Genomic DNA, 22,915 nt, shown 5'->3' on the forward strand with positions numbered 1-22,915 from the left:
ATTCTCAACACTTTGAAAAAGGGGGGAGGCCAAGGGTGTGTGCATCTGTTCCGCGCTCCTGGGAGACCCCAGAGAAACGCTAACAAGGGGCAGCTACCCTAGCAAGTCTGGCAAGACCTCCCTCGCCAGGGAGGCGCCAAACAACCTTATTGATGAGAAGGCACTTGCTTGAGTCCCGTTGCGGGAAAACGGTAGAGTCGCACGCTGCATCACAGCCACCAAACGGTAGAGTGGCCATTTCCACAGCGTGATTTGTGACGCTTTGGCCGTATTGCAATCCCTGGCCACCTGGAGAAGCTGGCATGCATCGCACGAAACAGGACAAGGGAATATGCTTCCTGGTCGTACTTGCTTACGACCTCGATCTCGTGACGCGGAGCAAGGCCCTGAAAAGCTGGTTGTGAGCATGTCCATTCCTGTGAATATTATGTGGTGGGGTGACAGCGCAATGGCTCAGGGGTGATCATCCTACTCATGGGGAAAAGCGTGCAAGTAGTGAATGAGCTTCATGCGTTGAGCTGCCAACTTGGCCGAATCAAATGACTGGAGACGGAGACGCTTGGCCGAAATCGCCGTCGTGGAAGCAACTTGGGCATGCATACCAAGTCCAAGTACCTGTTGGCCGCAAGCAGGTCGAAATGTTCGGCACACCGCATTTCTCGTGTCCCCGTACCTGGAGCTCTCCCCCTCCCATCCATTCTCACTGCTCTCCTGTGTTGCCTTCTTTCTTTGCCGTGTACATCGAAGTCCAAGGCACGCCGTGCCCCAGATGGCTTACACCAGGCCTTCTCCAGAGCCCCATTTGACCTCTAGGCAGACACATTTCGAAGCTCCATACAAGCTCCACGAGGCTGGAGCCCGGAGCAGTGCAGTCTCTAAGCGCGGGTACCTTTTTTGCCCTTCTTCGCTGTGAGGATACGGGCTCCGCTTCTGGCAGCGTCCGGGACCCGTCGCCTGATCGACAACCATGTTTCTCTGTCAACTCTTCCCCCCTTCCCAGTTGTTTAGCGGACCACAGTGCCCCTCTGAGGCCCCACAACGCATCCATCTGTTAGCCTCTGCTAGGGCGGGCTTGATGTTGGTGTGCCGTGCTTCCAGAAGCCGATGCAGAAGCTCCAGCAATACCAAGGTGGCGTGCAGAACAGGAACTGGCGCGTGGGGGGATGCTGGCAAAGCTGGATGCCGAACATGACAAGGGCAGCCACTTTTGTAATTGAATTCTGTGAAGCGAAAGTGACAAGGTGTGGCTTCAAGTGATCTGAGTTTTCGCACCTCGTGGCCTAGGATGTCCTCACAAGATTCTGGCGTGACGGCAATACGGGTCCCCTCGAGGCCCGCTGACGCCACAGAGCCGTGCTGGCCGTGAAGCAAGACGAGGGACTTTGGACTGTTGAACCTGCGTCATTGAGCACTTTGCCTGACTCGTCGAGATGTATGTCGACAAGGACATGGAGGTCAGCAATGAGCTGTTTGGGCCTCAAAAAAGTGGTCGGGAGGAGCACCTCTGGTTGACAAACTGGAAGCAAAATCATGGGCAGGCAGGCATAACCGAGGCAAAGCTGCCATCTGGACAACAGTCATTGCGAGATACGTAACCCGTAGGAGTTGAGGATTGAAAGGAGCCGTCTGCAGAACTTTTTGGAGTAACGACACTCTTGATGGGGAAACTTCCGGGTGGATGAGCTGCGATCCTTTCTTTACATGAGAAGATCAGCTGGCGTAAACAGGCTGGACAAGAGCCTCAAACTCTCTGGTTGTCCCAGCTATAGATACTCGACGCGTCTGAGTTTGCTGCACTGTTGTTTAGCATCATGCGCCTGCAAAGTTGGACAGCTCCTTGCATGTCGGCGCCGTACGTTCGCATCGCACAAGTACCACCACCTCCATCCCGCATTCTCGATTCACCTCAAAATAGCCACGATGCTCCAGCGGGACCAGAGAATTGCGCCAAGACGCTTCCGGGCAGCGCCACATCTATTGTTGCACCTAGGAACGACGATGTCTTTTTTAGGTGGGAACCCCCACGGGACAGAATGTTGATGCCTGGGGAGTCCATTGAGGTCTAGAAAGCTGAAGGGGACAGATCTGGCGCTGAACAAGGACCGGATTCAAAAACATTGACACAGATTGTGGCTCTGGTATTTTGTTTGGGCTAGGCCAGTTGAGAAGAGGGTTGAAAGTGACAAATGCAGCCAAGCACTGTCGTTGCGTGGATGTCTCAGTTGTAGTTGGACAGTGTAGCAACATCCCACCATTGCAGCGACATCGGACAGGAGGAAGCACTCAGCGTGTTCCTGTGTTGTTGTCGAACCGCAGCATCCCAATAGGCAATATACTCGTACTCGTAATGCACGTGTACTACTCTGCAAAACACTCTGAAACATCAATCGAGTTTAACGACATTCACTCGACGCCTGTGTGGCCATTGATTACCGAGGTCGTCGATTGATTGAAGCCGGATTGTCGGGAGCTGGCATGGTGTGCGAGACAGCTTTCGCACACCCTTCCGTCCCTTTGCAAGCGGCGTGTTTTTTTTTGGGCTTCTCCGGATCCAAGACATCTCACCAGGTCTCACAGTGTCTCTTCTGCGATCAGGGCAAGACAACACTGTGGGAGATGTTTCTTCTTGGAGAGCTTTGTTTAACCTACATGGTCGGGCTGCTTGCAGATTTGCAGCACTTGGCAGCGGCAAAGTACGACCCCAGCTTTTGCCTCTCTGCACCGCTCGGATCCGATACGGCCATGGCAGTGGTGCAGATCGACTGCTACTGTATGTAAACCCCGATCGAGGCCCGGCCAGTGTCTGTTTTCGCCACAACACCACAACCGTGCCGCGCCACGTTGTGTGTACATGGAAAAATCTTCCTGTCCAATCGCCGCCCAATTGGACGCTGTAGAACGCTAGAGACGGGGTCGGCGAAAGAGGCTGGAGGGCAGCCGAGAACGCAGCAGTCTGTCTGTATCCCGCAGCCTGCATTTGAAATCAGAATCAGACAATGGCCTGGACTCTGCTGCTCATCCATGGATCGACCCAATCGACCCATTGCGGCCTTGTAGAGCATAACTCTATCATACATGATTGGCCCCGTGACATGGAATCGCAGCATTGCCACGAATAATGCTGACTATCTCGGCACAGGGCCGGCTTTGCACATCTCAGTTGATCGGCAGCACGGCTCGGGGCAAGATTGCGGTGCCCTAACAGCTGTCAGCGATGAGCACTCGTATCTGGCAAATCCCGAGATGCCGTTCTATCATCCAGCGAAAGAGTTGGCATTTCAGCCTTTTGCGTCACATGCCCGCTGAAGCCCACTGAAAGCCCACTGTAAAGCGTACATCCTCTGGGCCGCCACCGTCAAAATCTTGTCGGGGAGATTCGAATGAAAGCTTTGACGGCGTGGATAGCGAAGATCTTGCACATGTTGCCCATAATGGATAGGTAATGGATGGATACTGTCTTGGCTGTGTATGTACGAGCACGGATTCGCAGCTCAGGAGGCTCGCGACGCACGGACTGGCTGATCTTTTGCCAGGTTCCTGCTTAGTCACGGTACTGCCCTGCATGTTTTGCCCCTCCAGGTCGTCGAGGTACAGGCGCGGTACTTGGCCCAGGGACAGCAACTGCGAATACGGAGGGCTGGGTACGGGTACAGACGCCAGATGATTATACCAGCACTATCTGTCGCCTCAGCACTACACAAGACTCGTAAGATATGGGCATGTTCCGTATGTACAGACTCCTTGTACCGTCGCCGTAGTGGTGTGGCTCACTCACCTCGGGCTGGCCATTGGGCAGCCATCAATTGGATTAATTTTAGCAGCCAGTTCAGAATTTTCCCCCTCGTCTGACGCTCTGGCAGCGGTACATGCGGGTGACCTCGATACAATGGCCTCTTCGCTGCCGGACCTCCCGCCACGCTAAGCTTTTAGTTGAATGCAGCGGCCACACCCACTAAAACCCACTCGCCATCGCTGAGACCCAGATGCACACCCACTGCAGCCCCCCTGGCCGCATCCACTAAATCCACTGCGCTACAGCCCCTCGACTTTTTTCTTTTTTCCGCCATGCCCCATGTCCGGCGCCCCCACTCCTCCAGCTGGTCTTGGGCCAAATCCTATATCAAGACACTCCTCGACGGCTGTTCGAAAGCAGACATTCTCTCTTCTCTCTGCATACCAAACCACCTCCCCTCCCCGCAAGCAAACACAGTCGTTCCGCTCTCTCTCTGGGCTTTTTATACGCATAGATTCTTCCATCGTTTTTGCCAATTCATCTTCCTCCTCCAACAACCACACAAGCCTTCGTTACACCGCTTTACGAGGCACTCCTTCTTCCTCCTCTCCTCCAATCTTCCATCTTCTTCCACAACACAACACACACAACAGACAGAATGTCTTTCTCTACTCGAAGCGTACTGCGCGTCTCTCGCGCCGCCAACTTCTCCGCCGCCTCCCGTGTTGCTGCTCCCAGCAACGCCGTCCGCTTCTTCTCTGCCACCCGTGCCATCCGCGTGTCTGACACCGCCAACAAGAAGAGCGTTGTCCGCGAGAAGGAGGTTCCCGTCACCGTCTATGGTGCCGGCCAGGGTGACAAGCAGACTCTGCAGGTTCCTGATGGCGCCGCCAAGGTGCCCTACGACAGCCCCGCCCCCGCTGAGCGCGAGGAGGTTGAGCCCCTTAACAAGAAGGTCTACGACCAGCTGCCTCACACTCTCAAGAGCATGACTGTTCAGGGCAAGGTCATCATCGTCACTGGCGGTGCTCGTGGTCTGGGCAACCACATGGCCCGAGCCTGCGCCGAGGCTGGTGCCAAGGCCATCATCATCTTCGATGCCAACCAGGAGCTGGGCGACGCCTCCGCCGCTGAGCTGCACCAGAAGTCTGGTCTCCCCGTCTCCTTCTTCAAGGTCGATGTCCGTGACGGTGCTGCCATCAACGCTGCTGTTGACTCCGTTGTCGAGCTCTACGGTGCTCCCGACGTCCTGGTCAACGCTGCCGGTATTGCCGACTCCAACATCAAGGCTGAGACCTATGACCCCGCCATGTTCCGCCGCCTGATCGACATCAACCTTACTGGTTCCTTCCTCATGTCCCAGGCTGTTGGCCGCTCCATGATGGCTGCTGGCAAGTCTGGCAGCCTGATCCTGGTTGCCTCCATGTCCGGCTCCATCGTCAACTACCCCCAGGAGCAGAGCTGCTACAACGCCTCCAAGGCTGGTGTCATCCAGTTTGCCAAGTCCATCGCTGCTGAGTGGGCCAAGTACAAGATCCGTGTCAACTGCATCTCTCCCGGTTACATGGACACCGCCCTCAACCGTGTCCCCGCTCTTGAGGCCCAGAAGAAGATCTGGAAGTCCCTGACTCCTCAGGACCGCCTGGGCGCTGTTGACGAGCTCAACGGCCTTTGCGTCTTCCTCGCCTCTGACTCCTCCAGCTTCATGACCGGCTCTAACGTCATCATTGATGGTGGTTACTCTTGCTACTAAAGGACGAGTCATCTCCTTCTGCATAGCATATCATCAGCATTTCACAATACATTAATATCTGTCACGGAAGCGATACCGTCTGCAGCCTTGAGGGTTCGGGCATGGGAGTTTTGGGAGATATCGATGCATGAAACCTGCAGTCGATTTTGAGGGAGCTACAAAACTGGGGACATGGTTGGCTTCGGCCATTGTTGATTTGTTTTCTATGCGACTATGGTGCTTTATTGCGAGAATGCATCGCCTACTTCTGCTTTTTCTTGTTTGGAGTTTATATGGGTTTGCTGTCTGCCGGTCGGGGTACACGGAGCCAGACATGCATAGAGGGAATAGACGTCGAGTTCAATGATGCGAAGACTAGAGAGACTTAGATGAAAACCATACTTTAGCCAAGACTAGTTGGCGGATGAAATTAATGAAGTACAGCCTTTGAGGCTTTTTACATTATTACCAATACTTTTCTGTTCACTGTGATTGCTCCAATGTTAAACTTATTTGGCTGCTCCCATTGTTCACTTCATACCTATCTATCGACTGCATCATTTGGTATTTAAGTATGTTGACAAGCTTGTTTTTAGAAATGATATCCATATCCCCTGGTAGACGTCCAAATATGCTTAAACCAACTTACCCAGCTCTCCACACTTCCGATCTCCTAACGCAAAATGTAAAGGGAGAAAAAAAGCATTTATTATTTCACCTGGGTATTAACTTAACTAACTCTTGTTTTTTCTTTTTTGTAAGAAAAAAAAAACGACAAGAAGAAGAATAAGAAAAAAAAAAATGAGTAGATGGACAAAAAAAGATAGCACTAGATTCATAAAAAGTGCTCCATCAAGATTTCTGTGAAGAAGAGATGCCAAAAAAAGTAATAAACGACAGCACATGACAAGAGGAGCCGCAGCTCTAGATACACAGCCCTTAGTAATAACCCGTAAACTGAAAATGAAAAATGGGACCAAGGCAGAAAGAACACAAATGGTATGCCTCTAATATTCAAAGTTTTTTTTTGAAAAGGAGAAAGAAGGGAGGGGGGCGGCGAGCAACCTCTACAGTTGTTTTTCTTTTGGGGGGAAATGAGGAAAAGAGGGCGATAGCTGACAACGAGTTGTTGTGCTTAGGCACCGCCTTTTCGAGCCTTTTCTTGGGCTCGCTGTTCTCGTGCAGCTCGGACTAGGGGGGACAACTGTGATAGATCGACGCATAATTTCATGAAGTCATGCTGCAGTGGCAAAGAGGTTAGCACATGGTACGATTCCAATGGGACTAAAGAAAGAAAGTTCAGATGAAGAAAAACAACTCACTCTTAGTAAATCATGGGCGCTGGCCCGCTTCTCGGGGTCCACCTTCAATGCAAAGTACAAGAAATCTCTAAACACCGCTGACAGGTCGCCCTCGTTCTTGATCTGCGGCGTACCGTTCGTAGCAATCAGCCACAGAGCACGAAGGGGTGACTCTGTCAGATACGGCGGCTCGCCCTCAATCATCTCAATGGCCATGATGCCAAGAGACCAGATGTCGACTTTGCGGCCGTACTCCTTGCGCGTGACGACTTCAGGGGCCATCCAGTACGGCGTGCCAACCATAGTGGTACGCTTGTTCTGGGCCTCGTTGATGGTCGCGCAGAATCCAAAGTCGGCTGTGTCGGATGATTAGCATAGGAATTCACAGGGGAGAATCCTGTTTCCGAAACTCTTGAAAGAGAACGGGAAAAGAGTGTTACTCACTGAGCTTAATGTTGCCCTCGCTTGACAAGAGAATGTTGTCGGACTTGATGTCACGGTGAATGACCCCCTTAGAGTGCAAGTGTTGTAGTCCTCTCAACGTCTCTCTGCAGACTGAAGCAATCTGGCCCTCTGTCATGATGTTGAACGTCACAACATCTGTAAGACTGCCACCCTCCATGTACTCCATGACGACCCAAAGCTCGCCATCGCAGAGGTAGCTGTCGATGAAGTTGACAATGTTGGGGTGGGAGCTGTCCTTCATGACAAGGATTTCGTTGATGATGAGGTCCTTCTTCGGTTGCTGCTCCAGGTTCATCTGCTTGATAGCCACCAATCGATTGGTTCCCCTCTCATGACCAGTGTACACCCCGCCAGAAGCACCTTGTCCAATCTTGGTGAAGCCTCTGTAAATGTTGCGCGGATCACCTTCGGTACATATCCGTCGGAGAGAGGCCACAACATCCATGCCGTTGCTCTGGCGGACTCGTTGCCGGGGACGCGCGTTGGCTGCAGCAGCCGGGGCACCAGGACTAGGCTGCTGGCGCTGCGCAGAGTGGTGACCGTTGGCTTCGGGGGCGCGAGCGTATCCTGCGGCAGCCGAGGGAGCTGCCATATGCGGAGACGGCTGTCTCTTGCTGGGGGCTCGGCCAAGCTGTCCAGTCATGGCTGCCTGAGCCTGAGCCATGGCTTGCTCCTGTTGCTGCTGCATCAACTGTTGCTGGTACACATTGGCCTGGGTGGCGGGGCTGAGGGAAGGGGTCTGCGGAGTGTAAGGTGATAGGCCGTTGGTGCGAGAGTTGGATCGTGACCTGTGCTCCTCTGGAAGCATTGGGGTGCCTTCTTGAGAATGGCCATAACTGCTGGAGGAGGCATCGTCAATGGGCTGCGCCATACCGATACCAGAGTCCTTGGCCGCATATGCACTTGGCGGAAGCGGCCTATTGTTCATGCTGATTGGAGGTTTCGGCGCCGGTCGACTCGGCATGATCTCCTTGATCGGGCCGGAACCATGGGTTCTACTACTGGCAGGGACAGGAGGTGGCGCGCGGGGATTCTCAAAGCTTCCTGTGATGACAAACTCGTGGTTAGAAAGGCGGGCTGACTGCGGGACAAACTTGAACCATTTGAACAAAGAAAACCGTGGGACAAAAAGAGTGCCATACCAAAATAATTGCTGGGATATGTGTTTGGTGATGTCGGGGCGACGCCATATTGGCGACTATCTGCCGTTGCAGCATTGTGAAACTTTTCCAAGGACTGATCTTCAGGCGGCCGCTCGGTGGTTTCCTTGTAGAACTGCAGGATATCAACCATGGTCTGAGGGTTCTCTCTCCTCTCCTTCTCGGAGATGCCACTTTCGTTGATAAGCCGCTGCCATTCTTTAGGAAGTCCCTGGTCAAGCATTAGCATTGGCAGCAAACATTGGTTAGCATCCTCATCCTCATTCTCGTCATTTGAGGCACCAGGACTGGCTGCGTGGCCATGCGGGGTTCACGCAGCCGCTGCAGAACATTGAAGACGAAGACGAAGATGCCACCACGAGGGTTGGACTAACGGTGAACTGGCCGGTTGTGCTATCGTAGCCCACATGCGTCACATGAACAGGGTTCTCGGGCGCAGATATGACAGGCTTCTTCTGGGAACCGACCAGGCTGTTAACAAAGCCGGAGAAGCCCGACTTCTTGCGCGATGTCGTGGGCTTGCCCTCCTTGGCCTCGTCGGAGAAGCGCTTGGGGCTCATGAGGCCGTCGGGCACGCGCCCGGTCGGGGGCTTTTCCAGCGCTTGATCCATGGTGTAGCTGGGCGACGACGTGGGCGAGGGTCTGACGAAGCGGGGGTCGGTCGCAGCCTTGACGAGCGACGGCGGCTGGACGGTGTTGAACTTGGTGGCCTCGATATGGTTGAGGATCGAGGTGCCGTCAAAGGGCGCGCCGATCAGGTCGTCGTTGGCGCGGCTCTGGTTGGGGTCGCTCAGGCGAAATCGGGCGCTGAGATCTGGCGATGCATTCGTTCGCTGCTGGAAGCTCGAGGGGTGCGGCCGCGGGGAGCCGCTGGACGCGTTTGAAGCCGTCGACCGCACTGGCGGAGCGCTGGGGGCTCGTCGAAGGTTGCGCGAGCTGGAGCTTTTGCCGTCGAGCGACTCCGTGTCGTAGCCGGACGAGGAGCGGCCGTAGGGCTGGTGCGAGGGGGGCCGCTTGATGAGTTTGCGACGCTGGGAATTGCCGTTCAACGGCGGGCTCTGGCGGTCCATGATGGGTTTGTCCAGCACGCACCCTTACCTAAGACTGTCTCAGCCCACACAAGAGGGTCCCCGTCTGTGGCCCGTCCGGTCGACCTTTTGGGGGTGTGCGAGAAAAAAAAAAAGGAACCTTGACGGGAAAGAGGCGGCGCGGCCAGCCGTTGCGGACAATACAATGGCCAATTGCCAGAGAGACGGCGAATGGGGAAAAAAATGGACAATAGGATTAACCGGGGGGGATGTTGTATGGAGTCTGTCAGTCAGGCCAGGCAAGGAAAAAGTGAGGTTAGAATTTAGGTGATGGGTCTGGGGCAGTACAGTCAGTATACTGTAGCCAGCTGCCGGGCAGGCGGTTTATGGACGTGCCGGTATAGGTAAGGTAAGGTACTCTTTGTTGTAACAAAAAAAGGTTGAAAAGACAGAGAGAAAAGAAAGAAAATCCAGACAGACTGACGGCGTTCCAGGATTCTCTAGATCCCGTCCACCTTCAATTTTGCTGCGTTGCTATTCCCTGCCTGCACTTGTCCCAGGCCCCATAGAGTGGCAGATTGTTCAAGAGATAATAGGTCCAAGAGGGGCGCGAGCGAGTGCGGGCTCCCAGCAGAGATGCACTGTGCTGGCCATGCGGGTCGTACATACAGTGCAATGCGCCGTACCGTCTTACATGTCCATACCTGTACGGAGTAATGCGCTCAGAATGAAGCGGTTTTCGAGTATTACCTAGGTAGCACGCGAATCAAGGAATTTGGAAATCCCGAGCCATTGGTGCGAATGAGTCTGCGTTGGAGAGGTGTGCATACAGGTACCTACTAGGTACGTACTCGTACATGCACTCATCCAACAGTCAAGGAACAATGCGGCCAAGAGTGCGCGAGTGTGAATAAGATGCCGCCACAATGCGCGAAAAGTCGTCGAGTCCCGCTGTCATTGCATGCATCCTTCTGCTGTCAATGCTATAATTGGTGATTGCACTCGTGTCCCAACAGAGCCCCGTGTTCCTCCTAACTATGCCTCCGTTACGCAGTGATGGATACAGTAACTTGAGTAAGCTCTGAACTGCCTCCCCATGCTTGTAAATTCATTGCCCACCAACCTGAAGCTGCATCGCCAGACACTGTAGACTCACAGTGCGCAGCTGGCGCGGGCACATGGTGGATAAGGCCCGGCCACTTTTGGCCATCTTTGTATGAAGGAGGGGGAGGGGCCCCGTTGGTGGCACAGAAGAGAGGGAGTCTTGTTCGCTCTCGCATCAACGCGGAGCCGGGATGAGGCCTGTAATCCTTACGGGAGAGTGACAAATAGACGCGACCACAGCATGCAAGCCAGCTGGACGCTTTTTTTTTTTTTTTTGGATGTTAGGTGTCCATTTGAATTTGAATGCAGGCACAATACGGAGTAGATGTTGTACAGTAGGCGTTTTGTATGTACATACCTAGTAGTAGAGCGGCATCGTGCTGTATTTGCTGGGATTGTCCTCGGCCTGCCCCTGTTATTGCCGGGGAAGCTCGTGCTGCCATTCTGCTGGAATCGTCACTGGCGCAGATCGATGCCAAGTATGGCCGACCAGGGCCTTGCGCCTCTGATTGTATTGGCTGCTTCATATCCATCAGGCGCTATTCCTTACGATTGCGAGCCAAAATCATGTTATTGGCTAGCCGGAGACAGTACGAGCATCATGTTGATACAATCTTATTTCCTAGTCTAGTTACCTGCTCCATTTACCTAGATGGAAGCGAAAAGAAAACTGGATAAAAAGAAAGCAAAGCCATTGCGATTTCAAAGAAGAAAAGCCAAACAAAGCAAGAAACAAAAAAAGTCTCATACAAGCACAAGTACCGGCTTTGGCTTGGTTCCAACTTGTGCTTTTCTCTTTCAAGTAGTACTACTTTCACTAGCGGTTCGGTTGGTGGCTTCGACACTTGATCTCGAAGATGGGGACAATGCTAAAAAAGCCCAATTGATGCCGAATCTTGTTTTGAGTGGAGCAGCAGCTCGACGGCGTTGTACTTTCGCAGTAAAAAGAGCACTTGAAAATATGAAAAAAATAATGGAAATAAAAGAAAAGAAAAAAGAAAAAATTACGCCGGCGCCTAAACCGAGGGTGGTGGCTGTTGAGCCTAACGCATTGATATTTCCCGACTGTACGAAGCTGCTCTGTGCTCAAGCAGGGCAACAAACAGACTACCTCTATACGGAGCTGTTATTATTGGGATCTGCTGTTGGACAACCTTGGAGTTGCATACCAACAACGCAACTGAGTTGGCCTAATGCCTTTTGGGCGTGGCTTGTTGAAGACACGAGGCTGGAGCCAGAGACGAGCCGCTGCCGGGTCCTCGACGATCCTTGCATTAATACCGATCGCTCAGGGTGCAGGGAGGGGAAAGATATCACTTGTCACGAAAATGCTGCGAGGGGGGACCTGGTCCATACGACAATAGTAGTCGTACAATTCCATCTAAGCTCATTAATTTGCTGCAGAACGGTGGGCAGCTGCATTGTTTCATGATGCTGGGGCCGTTTTAAGACACCCCGCTCCCATTCCATGCAATTTCTCTCCATCACCAGCCTTGCCAGTAAGAGTTGAATCCATCATTGCTTGCTTTTTGCTTTTAACCTTTTCTAAATATAAGATACGGGCACCTATACGAAAAGTTAAATAAGCGCCCAGAAGCAGCAGATCCAACGAGCTGCATCCCTCTGGCTGGCCAGGGTTGACTGGAATCGCCGTGCCCTCTTGTCAGACAAGTGAGAGGGATCGTGAAGCCTAGCGCCCTGAACGGAGACTATTTCAACGGCAACTGGCGGGCCGTACACAAGAAGACGGATCTCGTACAAACAGGCGCCAAAGGGCACTTTTCCGCAGCTGCTAGCCCGGGTTTTGGTCTCAGGTCGGCCCATGGCCAGACATCACGGAGCGCCTGGCTTGTCTCTCATTGAGACACGCTTTGATTACGGTCTGGGCATTCGGCCCCTCCATCAAGTTAATTCATAGGATCTCACTGGGCAGGGCAGTTGGGCGAGGGATTTTTTTTTTTTTTGCTTTATTTATTTACTTTTTTTTTAATTTTTCTCAGGCTCAACCATAGTATTTTACAGGCTGCACTTCGTATACTCGTATGTGCTTACGAATACCATGATATACATGGATGGCCTCGAACGATTTACGGCATGTAGAATTTGAGACCGATTACTACCTATGAGATGCACACCACCGGTGTTATCATAAGTACTTAGCGAGAGCTGTTTGCTTGATATCTACGGAGTAGTCAAGTCACAATGCTTGCAAAAGTGAGGCCTCTGCGGCAGCATTAATACGAAATACTCAAGCGCACAGATCAGATAGGTACACGGCTGATATGAGTACAGCATATACGAGTACATTAGGTATCTTTACGGCCTCACAAGGAGAAGATGACGTTTAATTCTTCACTTCTGTTCGGCTTATTCATTTGCAGGAGCAACGGAAAGTAGGCATGAGATTTCAATACTACCTACAGAAAGGTATAGGCGACTCTGATTTCTTGAGTGGTGTAAGGAAAACGAGTAATTATCAGCTATGCCCAGAACACTTGAGCAGAGGCAAATCGAATGTAAGCTCACATGTAAGAGTTATTCAGATGACCGCCTCGGCTAGCCGCAAAAGCGCAAAAGCAGCTGCACACCCGTCAATAGGTAGGTTGACCAAGTGGCTGCCAAATTGTCCGGCTTGGCTTCTCCCAGTCTTCCAGCGTCATGCAGGCGCTCACGATCACATTGGGACTCTCCAGCCGCAGGGATGGACGGGATTGTGCACGATCCTACGCGATATAGTATGCCCGTACCCAGCTGGTGCTACATGCAGAAAATCGATGGAATTTTCCGTAGCAATAACATGAGCACATGCAGTTCATATTGCTAAGACAGCAAATACCCTCCGGCTTTGTTATTGATTGCACTTCATTTTTCCTAGGTACTTACTTGCTTGCTCCCTGATAAGGGCGATAAGATACAGACAGATCCATATCAATGTCTCCCCAACAAAGGGTCTCCAGACATGTCACATGACCGCTCTCGTGACTTTTTCTCCAACATTTCGGAGTACCAGTACCTGGTTACCACGCTTTTTTCGCGGGCGGGCAAGCCACCGCCGAGGTACCCTGGAGGAACGGTACCTCTAGCGGCCTTTGTCATGGGTACGAGTACGGAGCTCTGGGTACCGGCGGTGGTGCCATTGGTGCCAATTGGCAAGCCGCCACCAAAGTGGCTCCGCCTGAACCCTGTTGGCTAGAAAGTCGATCGTGGCATTACCAGAAGCTCGTCGAACTTCCACCTCACCCTCACCAACTTCTAAAGGCTTCGTCGTGCTAATACCTTCTGCTCCGGCTCATCTCTGCCGCCCCGTCTCTTGGTTTTCCCCTCTGGTCTCTGGTATTCGTCGTCTGCGGTTGTCTTTACCATGTTCTAGACACCACGGACTTTTCAACATCAGCATCAAGCCACTCGTCACCCAACTGTCTTGTGCTGCTACCCGCAAAGCCTAACGGGCTGCCTGTACTTGTTTGCCTATTCCCAGTGTGGTGAGTTTGCACGAAAGACCAGCACGGCAGCCATTGAGTCTATTTGTGCCGTCATTTCCCGGCGGCCCGAAGTGCAATGGCTGCGTGCTTGATTCCTGTGCCCCCGTGCCTAAGCTGACATTGTGCTGTTTCTCAAGCTAGTCTTGGTACACCTCGTGTTCATCTAGCATCCTTCCATCCGTGACCCTTCCGAGCCGAATTCTACAATGTCTTCCGAAGATTCTGCCTCCGCTAGCATCGCCAATGCTGGCGAGGAGTCTGTTGCCCAGCGCCTTCAACAGCACCATGTGACTGTTGAGGACGTCCCGGATGATGAGCTCCCCGCACCGTCGGCTGATGATGCATCTGCTTCTGGATCTGCTCCCGCCGTCAAGGCTGCCAAGCCCAAGCAGGCTGCTCTCGATACCCAATCGCACGAGCTGTTCCCCGAGCTTGGAGCTCCCAAAGGCAAGGGCCCCAGCGTTGCTCCCATCTGGGGCGCTAAGAGCAATGCCAATGGCGGTTCCAATGGCGTTTCTCGCTCCTCCACTCCGGCATCTGGCACTGAGACTCCTACGTCCCAGGCGGCCACTCCGGCCATGGTCATTCCTGGACGCAGAGTCGAAACAATCACCCTGGCTCCCCATTTCATCCGCCCTCGTTCCGAGCTTAGACGGCCAATTCCGGATATCCTCAAGGACATCAACCGCAAGTCTCGTGCCAACATCACCATGACTCAGTCTCCCAATGGACACCTCAAGTTCAATGCTACTGGCCCTCAGGAAGTTGCCCAGCAGGCACTCAAGGATCTAGTTGCCCAGATCGGAACAAAGGTATGTGTGCAATTTTGCGTACTTGGCTTTTGGCTTTGGCTAATAATGCTTTCAAGGTCACCATCAAGGTTCCCATTCCTCAGGCTACCCGGGCATTCATCATTGGCAAGGGTGGTGCCACTATCAAGTCTCTCCAAGAGAAGACGGGTGCCAAGATCCAGATGCCCAAGGCCGACGAGAACCAGGTGATTGATGATGATGATGAGGCTTCCATCGACGTCACCGTGGAGGGCAATGCTCTTTCTGCCGCTTCTGCTCAGAACGAGATTCTCAAGATTGTGGGTGAGCGGGTTGCCAACGTCCAAACCAAGGTGCGGGGGATCCCTACCGCGTTCTACCCCTTCATTGCCGGCCCTGGAAACTCCCTGGCGCAAGCGATGGAGGAAGCCAATGGAGTTCAGGTCCGCGTCCCCACTCATCAGCTGTACTCATCCGCGCCGCTTCCCGTTGCACCGGCCCCCGGTCAGCGACCCGTGTTTGCTGCTGCCGGTGCGGATGACGAGCATATTCTGCTTGCCGGTGACCGTGTCGCCGTGCAAAAGGCCCGAGCTGAAATTGAGCGTCGTGCCGCTGAGCTGCAGAAGCAGCTAGAAGCCGAGCAGCTTTCCATCCAGCGAGGCCGACACCAGTTCATCATCGGACAGCGAGGTATCCCCATGGAAGACTTCTTCAAGGAGACTGGCTGTGCCATCCTGTTCCCCTCAGAAGAAGAAGATGATATGGTCACCGTCGTTGGACCTCCCGCTCAGGTGCAGGCTGGTCTCGAAAGAGCCATGGATCTTGCTATGGGTATGCAAATGTCCAACATTGACATTTCAAGGTCTCACCGCAATGCTCCTGGTGGAGCGTTGGCTCACGCTGCCAACATCACCAGGTACCTTCGTCAACGTAGGGAGATTGAGCGTCTGGAGAAGCTTTACAACACTCACATCAACACCCCATTCTCCCAAGACGGCGCCCTGCCCTGGGAGCTGTACTCTCGTGAGGGTAAGAATGCGATCCGTGCTCAGTCGGAGATCACTGCTATTCTCAATGGACACCCGCCCTCCCGTATGCAGACCGTCTCCATCGACCCCTTCTTCCACCAGCACTTGCGCAACGATGTTACACCAAAGGTCAAGAAGGAGTTTGGTGTCCACCTCGTGGTGCCGGAAGCATCAGAAACCAATGTTCCCGTGCTTCTCGTGTTTGAGGGCCCTGACCCTGCTGAAGGTGCCTACCAGCCTCCCCGCGTCAAGCCTACAGAGGCCGAAGCCCGCGCCTTTAAGCAAGCGCTTGATGCTGCCCAACAGCACATCCTTGACCTCATTAACAACCAGGAGGAGCTTAGCGAGGTGGCTCTTGATGTTCCCGTCAAATTCCACGAGAAGCTGCGCCGATTCATCAAGAAGGAGCAGGAGAGCCGCGAGGAGTCTCAGATCCCCATTCGCGTGGGCCGAATTGGCACCACCGTAACCCTGCGGGGACCCAAGTCGGCTGTTGAATCGATTGCCAGCAAAGCCACCGCCTTCATTGAGCAAGAAAAGATTGACGAGAAGGAGCGTGGACACGTCTTGACTTTTGACTTCCCCCAGAAGTTTGCAAACCACCTCATCGGCAAGGGTGGCAGCAACATCAAGGAGCTCCGCGATCGATTCGACGTCGAGATCCAAGTTCAAGATGGCAAGGTGGAGCTCAAGGGACCTCAAGCCAAGGCTGAGAAGGCCCGCACATACATTCAGAACCTCAGCCGAACCTTGGCTGACGAGACAACCCACACACTGAAGATTGACCCCAAGTTCCACAGAGAGCTGATTGGTGCTCAGGGCAGCCAGATCAACCGCCTGCAGACCAGGTACAAGGTTCTCATCTTCTTCCCTCGATCAGCCAAGGGCGGAGACGAGCAACCCGGCGCCGATGCGGCGAGCGACGCTGGCAAGCCTCGTCGTCAGCAGGCTCCGGACGAGGTCATCATCCGTGGTCCCAAGAAGGGCGCTGATGAGGCTCGTGATGAGATTTTCTCCCTGCACAAGTACTTGGAGGAGCACTCCCACACTGCCACCATCGGAGTGCAGCAGAAGCAAGTCGGCTCATTGATTGGCCAGGGCGGTGCTGCTCTGGATGAGCTTAGACAGCTGACCGGAGCTCGAATCGATGTCCCGGCTGACCGCGACACCCCCATTGTCGAGATTCTTATCAGGGGAACCGCAACCCAAGTTAAGAAGGCTCAGCAAATCCTTGAAGAGAAGAGGGCGGAATTTGATGATACCATCGTGCAAACAATCGATGTGGACAAGAAGCATCACAAGGCTCTGATTGGAGCAAGTGGTAAGTCATTCATATCACAGCTGTGATTATCAATTGGTGAAACCGTTTATGCTAACACAAATGCTCTAGGTGCTAACCTCCGCGACATTGTTGTCGGAGCCGGCGGTTCTGATGATCGCCGCGCCCTTGCCCGAACCATCCAGTTCCCCAAGCAAGAGGCCGATGGCAACACCATCAAGGTCGAGGGCCGCACTCAAGTGGTCCACAATATTATTAAGCGGATCCAGGAGATTGTTGCTGAGCGGGAGAACCAGGTGACGGAGATTGTGGACGTCCCGATCGACCAGCACCGATCGCTTATTGGCCGTGGAGGCGATGCCAAGCGCCAGCTCGAGTCGCAATTCAGCGTCTCCATCGACATCCCCCGCCAGGGTGATGGCAAGACTGGTGTCAAGGTCACTGGCCGACCTGAGAATGTGGCTTCGGCCAAGGAGCACATCTCCGGCCTGATCAAGCAGCAGCAGGGCGAGACGCTCCAGATCCCCCGTAATGTGCACCACGTCGTGTCCAACGGCGGGCAGATCTTCCGCCAGCTTCGCAACAACTTCCAGGTGACGGTGGACCACGCCGGCCAGAGCATTCCCGCCAAGCCCACACCGTCTGCCAGAGCTGTTGAGGGTGCTTTGCCCCTGATTACGGATGATGCCGATGCGGCAACTGACATTCACTCCTGGAAGGTTGTCAGTGCTGAGGCTGGCGAGGAGGGCGAGATTCCATGGATTCTTCGCGGAACTGCGGAAAACGTTGCCAAGGCCAAGGACGTGATCCTCAAGAACTTGGAGCAGGCCAAGGCCAACGACTCTACGGGATACCTTATCCTCCCGGATCCCCGAACCTACCGTTTCGTCATTGGACCCAACGGAAGCAAGGTCAAGTCGATCCGAAACCAGAGCAACTGCCAGATCCAGGTGCCGCGAGACCAGGCAAAGGACGAGGCCATTGAGATTCTGGGAACCCGTGAGGGCGTAGAGAAGGCCAAGGATTTAATCCTGGCTGCTGTGAGGGAGGGACAGAGCAAAGCGAGGGAGTAAACGGTGATGGCATACATTTCTTAGCGTATAAAGCGGATAAACTGGGAACGCCATAGGACTCATTAGGGTCGGAATGGGTGGACGGGGGTGGTCACATGTGTTTTTTTTTTTTTTTTTTTTTTGAGCCATCATTTTGGGCGATGAGGGGGAAATTGCAATGTTGATGGAATCTTGCGGGGGAATATATGACAGTGATTGGCGAAATATGCCACAATGACTGTGTCCAAATTGAATCTCCATTTACAGGCAGCTGAAAGCCATTTTTCTTTCTCCCTCTTGAAATATTGACCGCTACATTGACCGCCATAATGTAGATATACCCTTACATGAACTGAAATTATTTGGTCAATACGTGGCAGTTGGCAATGACACTTGGGCAGAAAATGAAAGACATCATAGACGTCGAGTACTCTGCACCTGCATAGGACTGTATCAATTGACCGCAAAGTCTGTCTTAGAATATTATATCTACTCGTAGCTTGGCACTCGGATAAACTTAATCCAATTAGTAACGGATATACTTTTGCCTTCCGCCGAATCAAACACGTTTTCTTTTTTGAATTCATCCGTCCCGCTACTGAACACCTGCGATGGTGGGGTGAGACAGAAATAGGGGACGCGCTGCGCTTGAGGGGTCAAAAAAAAAAAAGAAAAAAGCCACCTGCATGCAAGGGACGAATAACGATCTATTAATTTCATGGCCAGCAGACCATTTTAAGGGCACTAAAGCCAACAGACGCGACTCCTAGCGCTCAGCCCCTAAAACCCAGCGTGGACGGGTTCTCTGGCCTTAAATTGGGCCACTGCAGCTTCTTCTTCTTTTATTTTTTTTGGGGTGACGACGCAGGCTGGGGCTTCGGACTGGGAGCAAGCACAAAACTGCTATTTAGATTGTACCAGACGCAAAGATGGTGACGGCATCAGCAGCAGCAGGAGCGGCAGTAGCGCCGTGGGAGCTGGTTAGGCCAGAAGAGCAGCTGTTTGTGCTGATTACGGGTGCCAATAGGTATGTCATAGTGCTTATTCCTTTGCCATCCATCCTTCAACAGCCATCATGCATCATGGAAAGCTACATGTACTTGTTTTGCTAATCCCTCTATGCGACACGCAGCGGCATCGGCCTCGGTACGGGACAACGCCTGATCGACGAGTTTCTGGCGACGCGGTCGCTCACCGCACACCTGATCCTCATCCCCACGACGCGGTCGTCGTCCAAGTCTCTGGTGGCCATCCAGACCCTCCGCGCACACGCCGAACAAGCAGCAAAGACTTCAACTGCACTACGATCACGGGCGGGCGACGACTACTGCTGGGAGGACGCGGCGCGGCGCATCCACGTGCTGAGCCTGACGCTGGACCTGTGCGACCTGCCCGGCGTGTATGCCTTTGCAGCGCGGCTGGTGGGCGGGACGGTGAGCAACCCGGAGGGCCTTGAGGGCGAGTATCTGCGCAATGTCCGCATCCCACGGCTGGACACGGTGGTGTTCAATGCGGCGTACGGAGGCTGGTCGGGGTGCAACTATCCGCTGGCTATATGGAAGATTTTGTCGCAGGGGCTGGTAGAGGCCGTGACATATCCGACGTTTAAGAACTCGTTGGCGACGAGAATATTGAACGAGCAGGAGAGCTACGGATACGTAAGTTTTGATATTCACATTGACCGTCTTGTTGTCGACGGCTCTTTGGACTCTTGCTAATGTTAATATACATGCAGCCCCAGAAGCCTCTCCTCGGCGAAGTCTTTTGCGCGTGCGTCTTTGGCCACTACATGCTCGCCCACCAGCTGCTACCACTACTGTCTCGCCGCTCCACCAGCGAATCCCGCGGCCGCATCGTCTGGTCCTCCAGTATCGAGGCCCTCGGCCACGCCTACAATCCCAGCGACATGCAGTGCTTCCTCAAGCCCGAGGCGTACGAATCTGTCAAGCGTCTTACCGACATCCTCGCTCTGACGTATTCGCTGCCTTCGGTCCAACCCTTTTCGGGAGCTTTCTTGACTCTTGATGAGGAATCAGGCGGAGATCCTGAGGAGAAGCCTATTCCACCGAAGATGTACCTCATGCACCCTGGTATTGTGGCCAGCACCTTGTTCCCCGTGCCCTGGTTCTTCTACTGGGCGTATGAGCTTGCTCTTGTCATTGCACGTTGGATTGGGTCGCCGTGGCACCCTGTTGATGGCTACAAGGGCTCCGCATCAACGACTTGGCTTACGCTGCAGGACCAGGCGGCGCTGGATGAGATGCAGGCCGACCGCGTCAAATGGGGCAGCAGCTGTGATAGGCATTTGGTGTCGGACGCCAAGAAGACAGAGGTCGTGGGCTGGGGGTGGGAAGGCAAGCCGGAGACGGCCGAGACGATTGCTGCCGACACGGCTAAGGGAGTGCTGCACAAGTCGGTAGGGAGACGTTTGGGGGCGAAGAATGTCACGCAGGAGGAACTGATTGAGTTTGAACTAGAGGGAGCCAGGGCATGGCAGGAGATGGAGAAGATGAGGCTGAAGTGGGCCAAGATTATAAAGGAGAACAAAGAGTAGAGATGATTTTGATCGCTTATTTTTGTTGCCTGCTTTGAGCAGTTATTGCTGGGGGATGTCTTTTTTTTTTCTCTTACACTGAGGGATTTAATACACACACACAAGGGGATAAACTGGGACAGACGGGAACAGGAAGGGAAAGAAAGAGAGAAAGAAGGAAAGTAAGGGTATAATTTTTTCATACGTATCTGGTATCAAGGATGCGAGCTTAATCACTAATACTACTGCCACCATACACATTAAACCAGGGACCGACCCCGTTGGCTCTTAGCCTCCCGCTCTGATGGCCTTTGAAAGATTTTTGAGATATAGGAAGATGACATATATACCCTTCCCCCCTTTTCCTAGTAGTCGCTCATATACACTTCAGGATGTAAAGACAAGAAAAAACGAGGTTCGTGGGGTTGAGAGGATTCGTTATAGGTTGCGGCGTTCGTAGGGTGATATCTTTTTTTTTTCTTTTAATTTTTGGATGGGTGAAACATTCACAGGAAATACACGATAGGGTGGCATCGTCTCATGATTCCCCCTGGCTCGGGTGCAGTCTTCGTAAAACGACCTTGTCCCTGCGCCCAAACCAACCCAAGACGAGAACCAGGGGCGCCGCAGCCACAGCAAGAACGGCCTGGAAGATGAGAAACTTCTTCATGTTTTTGGGAGGGTTGGCCTCGGGTCCGGCCACGAGCGGGTCGCTGACAATGACGAAAATGGCACCGAAGAACTGGCCACCGGCCCATGCCGCAGTGGACGTGACTTCCGGGCTGATGGGGTGGCTCAGGTCGGCCAGGAACTCGACGGCAATTGGCACGAGGGCGAAACATCCTGCACCTATGATGGCGAGGATGACGTAGGGGCCGGCGAGACCGCGAGTCTCGGGCATCCAGATGAAGACGATGAAGCACGCGGCCACGATGGGGATGATAACCTTGATGGAGAGCAGGAGTTGCTTCGTGCGATCTAGAATAGGGGACGTGATGGCGGCGGTAACGAGGCCGACAACGATGAGCACTGCGCCGCCAATGCCAGCTTGATCATCAGTGAAGCCGTATGGGACGAGGATCTGGTTGAGAAGACTGGAAACGGCGTTGAAGAGGCCGACATAGACGGAAAAGGTACCAAAGACAAGCCACAGTTCGAGAGAGCTGATGGCTGTTCGAATAGCTGGGAAGAGAGGCATCTTGGGCGTTTCCGAGGAGGCTCCAACGGGGGTAGGTGGTTTGGCGGGGATGAAGAAGGCGGTAATTGAGCACGCAGTGGACTAGAGAATGTTAATTCAAGTTTCTTTTGATAACCTAAACAGGGCCAGCGCTGGAGTCAGAGCTTACAATGATCGCAACGTAGAGCACCATTTGGGAGACGTCGCGAGACGAGTTCACCCACAGGGGGTTAATCAATTGTCCCAAGGCCGCACCCAGCGGATTTGCCAAACTGGCCAAAGCAGTCGCAGCCACACGTCCACGGTGGGTGAACCACAGGTCTGAGTACTTGGCCGGCGTGGCAAGGACAAACGGCTGGGCGAAGCCAATCAAGATCTCGCCGACCATTGCACAGGCGTAAATGCCACCCGACTTCTTGGTCGAGCCGGCGTATCGGATCCAGTTACCAACGATGAGCAGCACGGCAGCAGACATGAAGCCGTACCTGAAGCCCCGGTTGACGATCCAGATAGACAGGGGGAAGATGACAACAAAGGAGAGGAAGAAGGCGGTGCTGAGCCAGTTGATTGCTGAGGAGCTGACGTTATAGTAGGCGGCAGAGTCGTCGACGACGGGGGCGTAGGTGAGCCACTAGAGAGGGAGTTAGCTGCTGTGATGAGACGGAGGCATCATCATGGGCATGGAGTCAGCCTGTTCATCCATATTTTGCTCAACTTACTCCCCAAGACACCATAATGTTCATGAGCGTCAGCTGGATAAGGCCAAACCACCGCCGCTTATACGTGCGGTACTCGGTCGAGGTGCCGTTCTCGACATCGGCATTTCGCTCGTCACTGCTGAGAGTATCGCGCTCCTGGAGGCTAAACTCCTGCGACGAGTCCTTCTTGGAACGCCAGAAGCGCAGTGCTTCTGTGCTGCTGGCCGAGTTGGAGAGCTTGTGGAAGACGCCGCCTCGAGGGGTTTCGACGGGGTTGGCCATTGTGTTATCTGTGGTTGTGATGGCCTCGCCTGTTTCTTTTGCTGTGCTTGCCATTGTGCTTGTTTTGTAAGTTTCTCGGGGCTTCCTCTTC

General features: G+C 53.5%; 6 protein-coding genes across 6 annotated transcripts; 4 read left to right on the top strand and 2 right to left on the bottom strand.

Moving 5' to 3' along the window:
- Window positions 1-4,183: 4,183 nt before the first annotated feature.
- On the top strand, window positions 4,184-5,938 carry TRIVIDRAFT_216769 (uncharacterized protein; the record flags this gene model as incomplete). The annotated part of the gene is made up of 1 exon (XM_014096954.1): window positions 4,184-5,938. The coding sequence occupies one exon, from the start codon at window positions 4,392-4,394 to the stop codon at window positions 5,484-5,486; it is 1,095 nt and encodes a 364-aa protein (XP_013952429.1).
- Window positions 5,939-6,600: 662 nt separating this feature from the next.
- Window positions 6,601-9,461, bottom strand: TRIVIDRAFT_159307 (uncharacterized protein; the record flags this gene model as incomplete). The annotated part of the gene is made up of 5 exons (XM_014096969.1): window positions 6,601-6,705; window positions 6,788-7,122; window positions 7,211-8,308; window positions 8,350-8,602; window positions 8,766-9,461. The coding sequence occupies 5 exons, from the start codon at window positions 9,459-9,461 to the stop codon at window positions 6,601-6,603; spliced, it is 2,487 nt and encodes an 828-aa protein (XP_013952444.1).
- A 3,544-nt stretch (window positions 9,462-13,005) lies between these two features.
- On the top strand, window positions 13,006-13,716 carry TRIVIDRAFT_67432 (uncharacterized protein; the record flags this gene model as incomplete). Its single annotated transcript, XM_014096955.1, has 3 exons — window positions 13,006-13,039; window positions 13,122-13,258; window positions 13,399-13,716. 3 exons carry the CDS (start codon window positions 13,006-13,008, stop codon window positions 13,714-13,716), a joined length of 489 nt encoding a protein of 162 aa, XP_013952430.1.
- Window positions 13,717-14,211: 495 nt separating this feature from the next.
- TRIVIDRAFT_231811 (uncharacterized protein) lies at window positions 14,212-18,402 on the top strand (the record flags this gene model as incomplete). Its single annotated transcript, XM_014096956.1, has 3 exons — window positions 14,212-14,817; window positions 14,874-17,124; window positions 17,194-18,402. 3 exons carry the CDS (start codon window positions 14,212-14,214, stop codon window positions 18,153-18,155), a joined length of 3,819 nt encoding a protein of 1,272 aa, XP_013952431.1.
- Window positions 18,403-18,994: 592 nt separating this feature from the next.
- TRIVIDRAFT_76615 (uncharacterized protein) lies at window positions 18,995-20,688 on the top strand (the record flags this gene model as incomplete). Its single annotated transcript, XM_014096957.1, has 3 exons — window positions 18,995-19,161; window positions 19,267-19,792; window positions 19,870-20,688. 3 exons carry the CDS (start codon window positions 19,064-19,066, stop codon window positions 20,686-20,688), a joined length of 1,443 nt encoding a protein of 480 aa, XP_013952432.1.
- A 517-nt stretch (window positions 20,689-21,205) lies between these two features.
- Window positions 21,206-22,824, bottom strand: TRIVIDRAFT_44440 (uncharacterized protein; the record flags this gene model as incomplete). Its single annotated transcript, XM_014096958.1, has 3 exons — window positions 21,206-21,946; window positions 22,014-22,475; window positions 22,564-22,824. 3 exons carry the CDS (start codon window positions 22,822-22,824, stop codon window positions 21,206-21,208), a joined length of 1,464 nt encoding a protein of 487 aa, XP_013952433.1.
- Window positions 22,825-22,915: the final 91 nt, after the last annotated feature.

The sequence above is a fragment of the Trichoderma virens genome, assembly GCF_000170995.1.
Source record: "Trichoderma virens Gv29-8 chromosome Unknown TRIVIscaffold_87, whole genome shotgun sequence".
NCBI classification, from domain to species: Eukaryota; Fungi; Ascomycota; class Sordariomycetes; order Hypocreales; family Hypocreaceae; genus Trichoderma; species Trichoderma virens.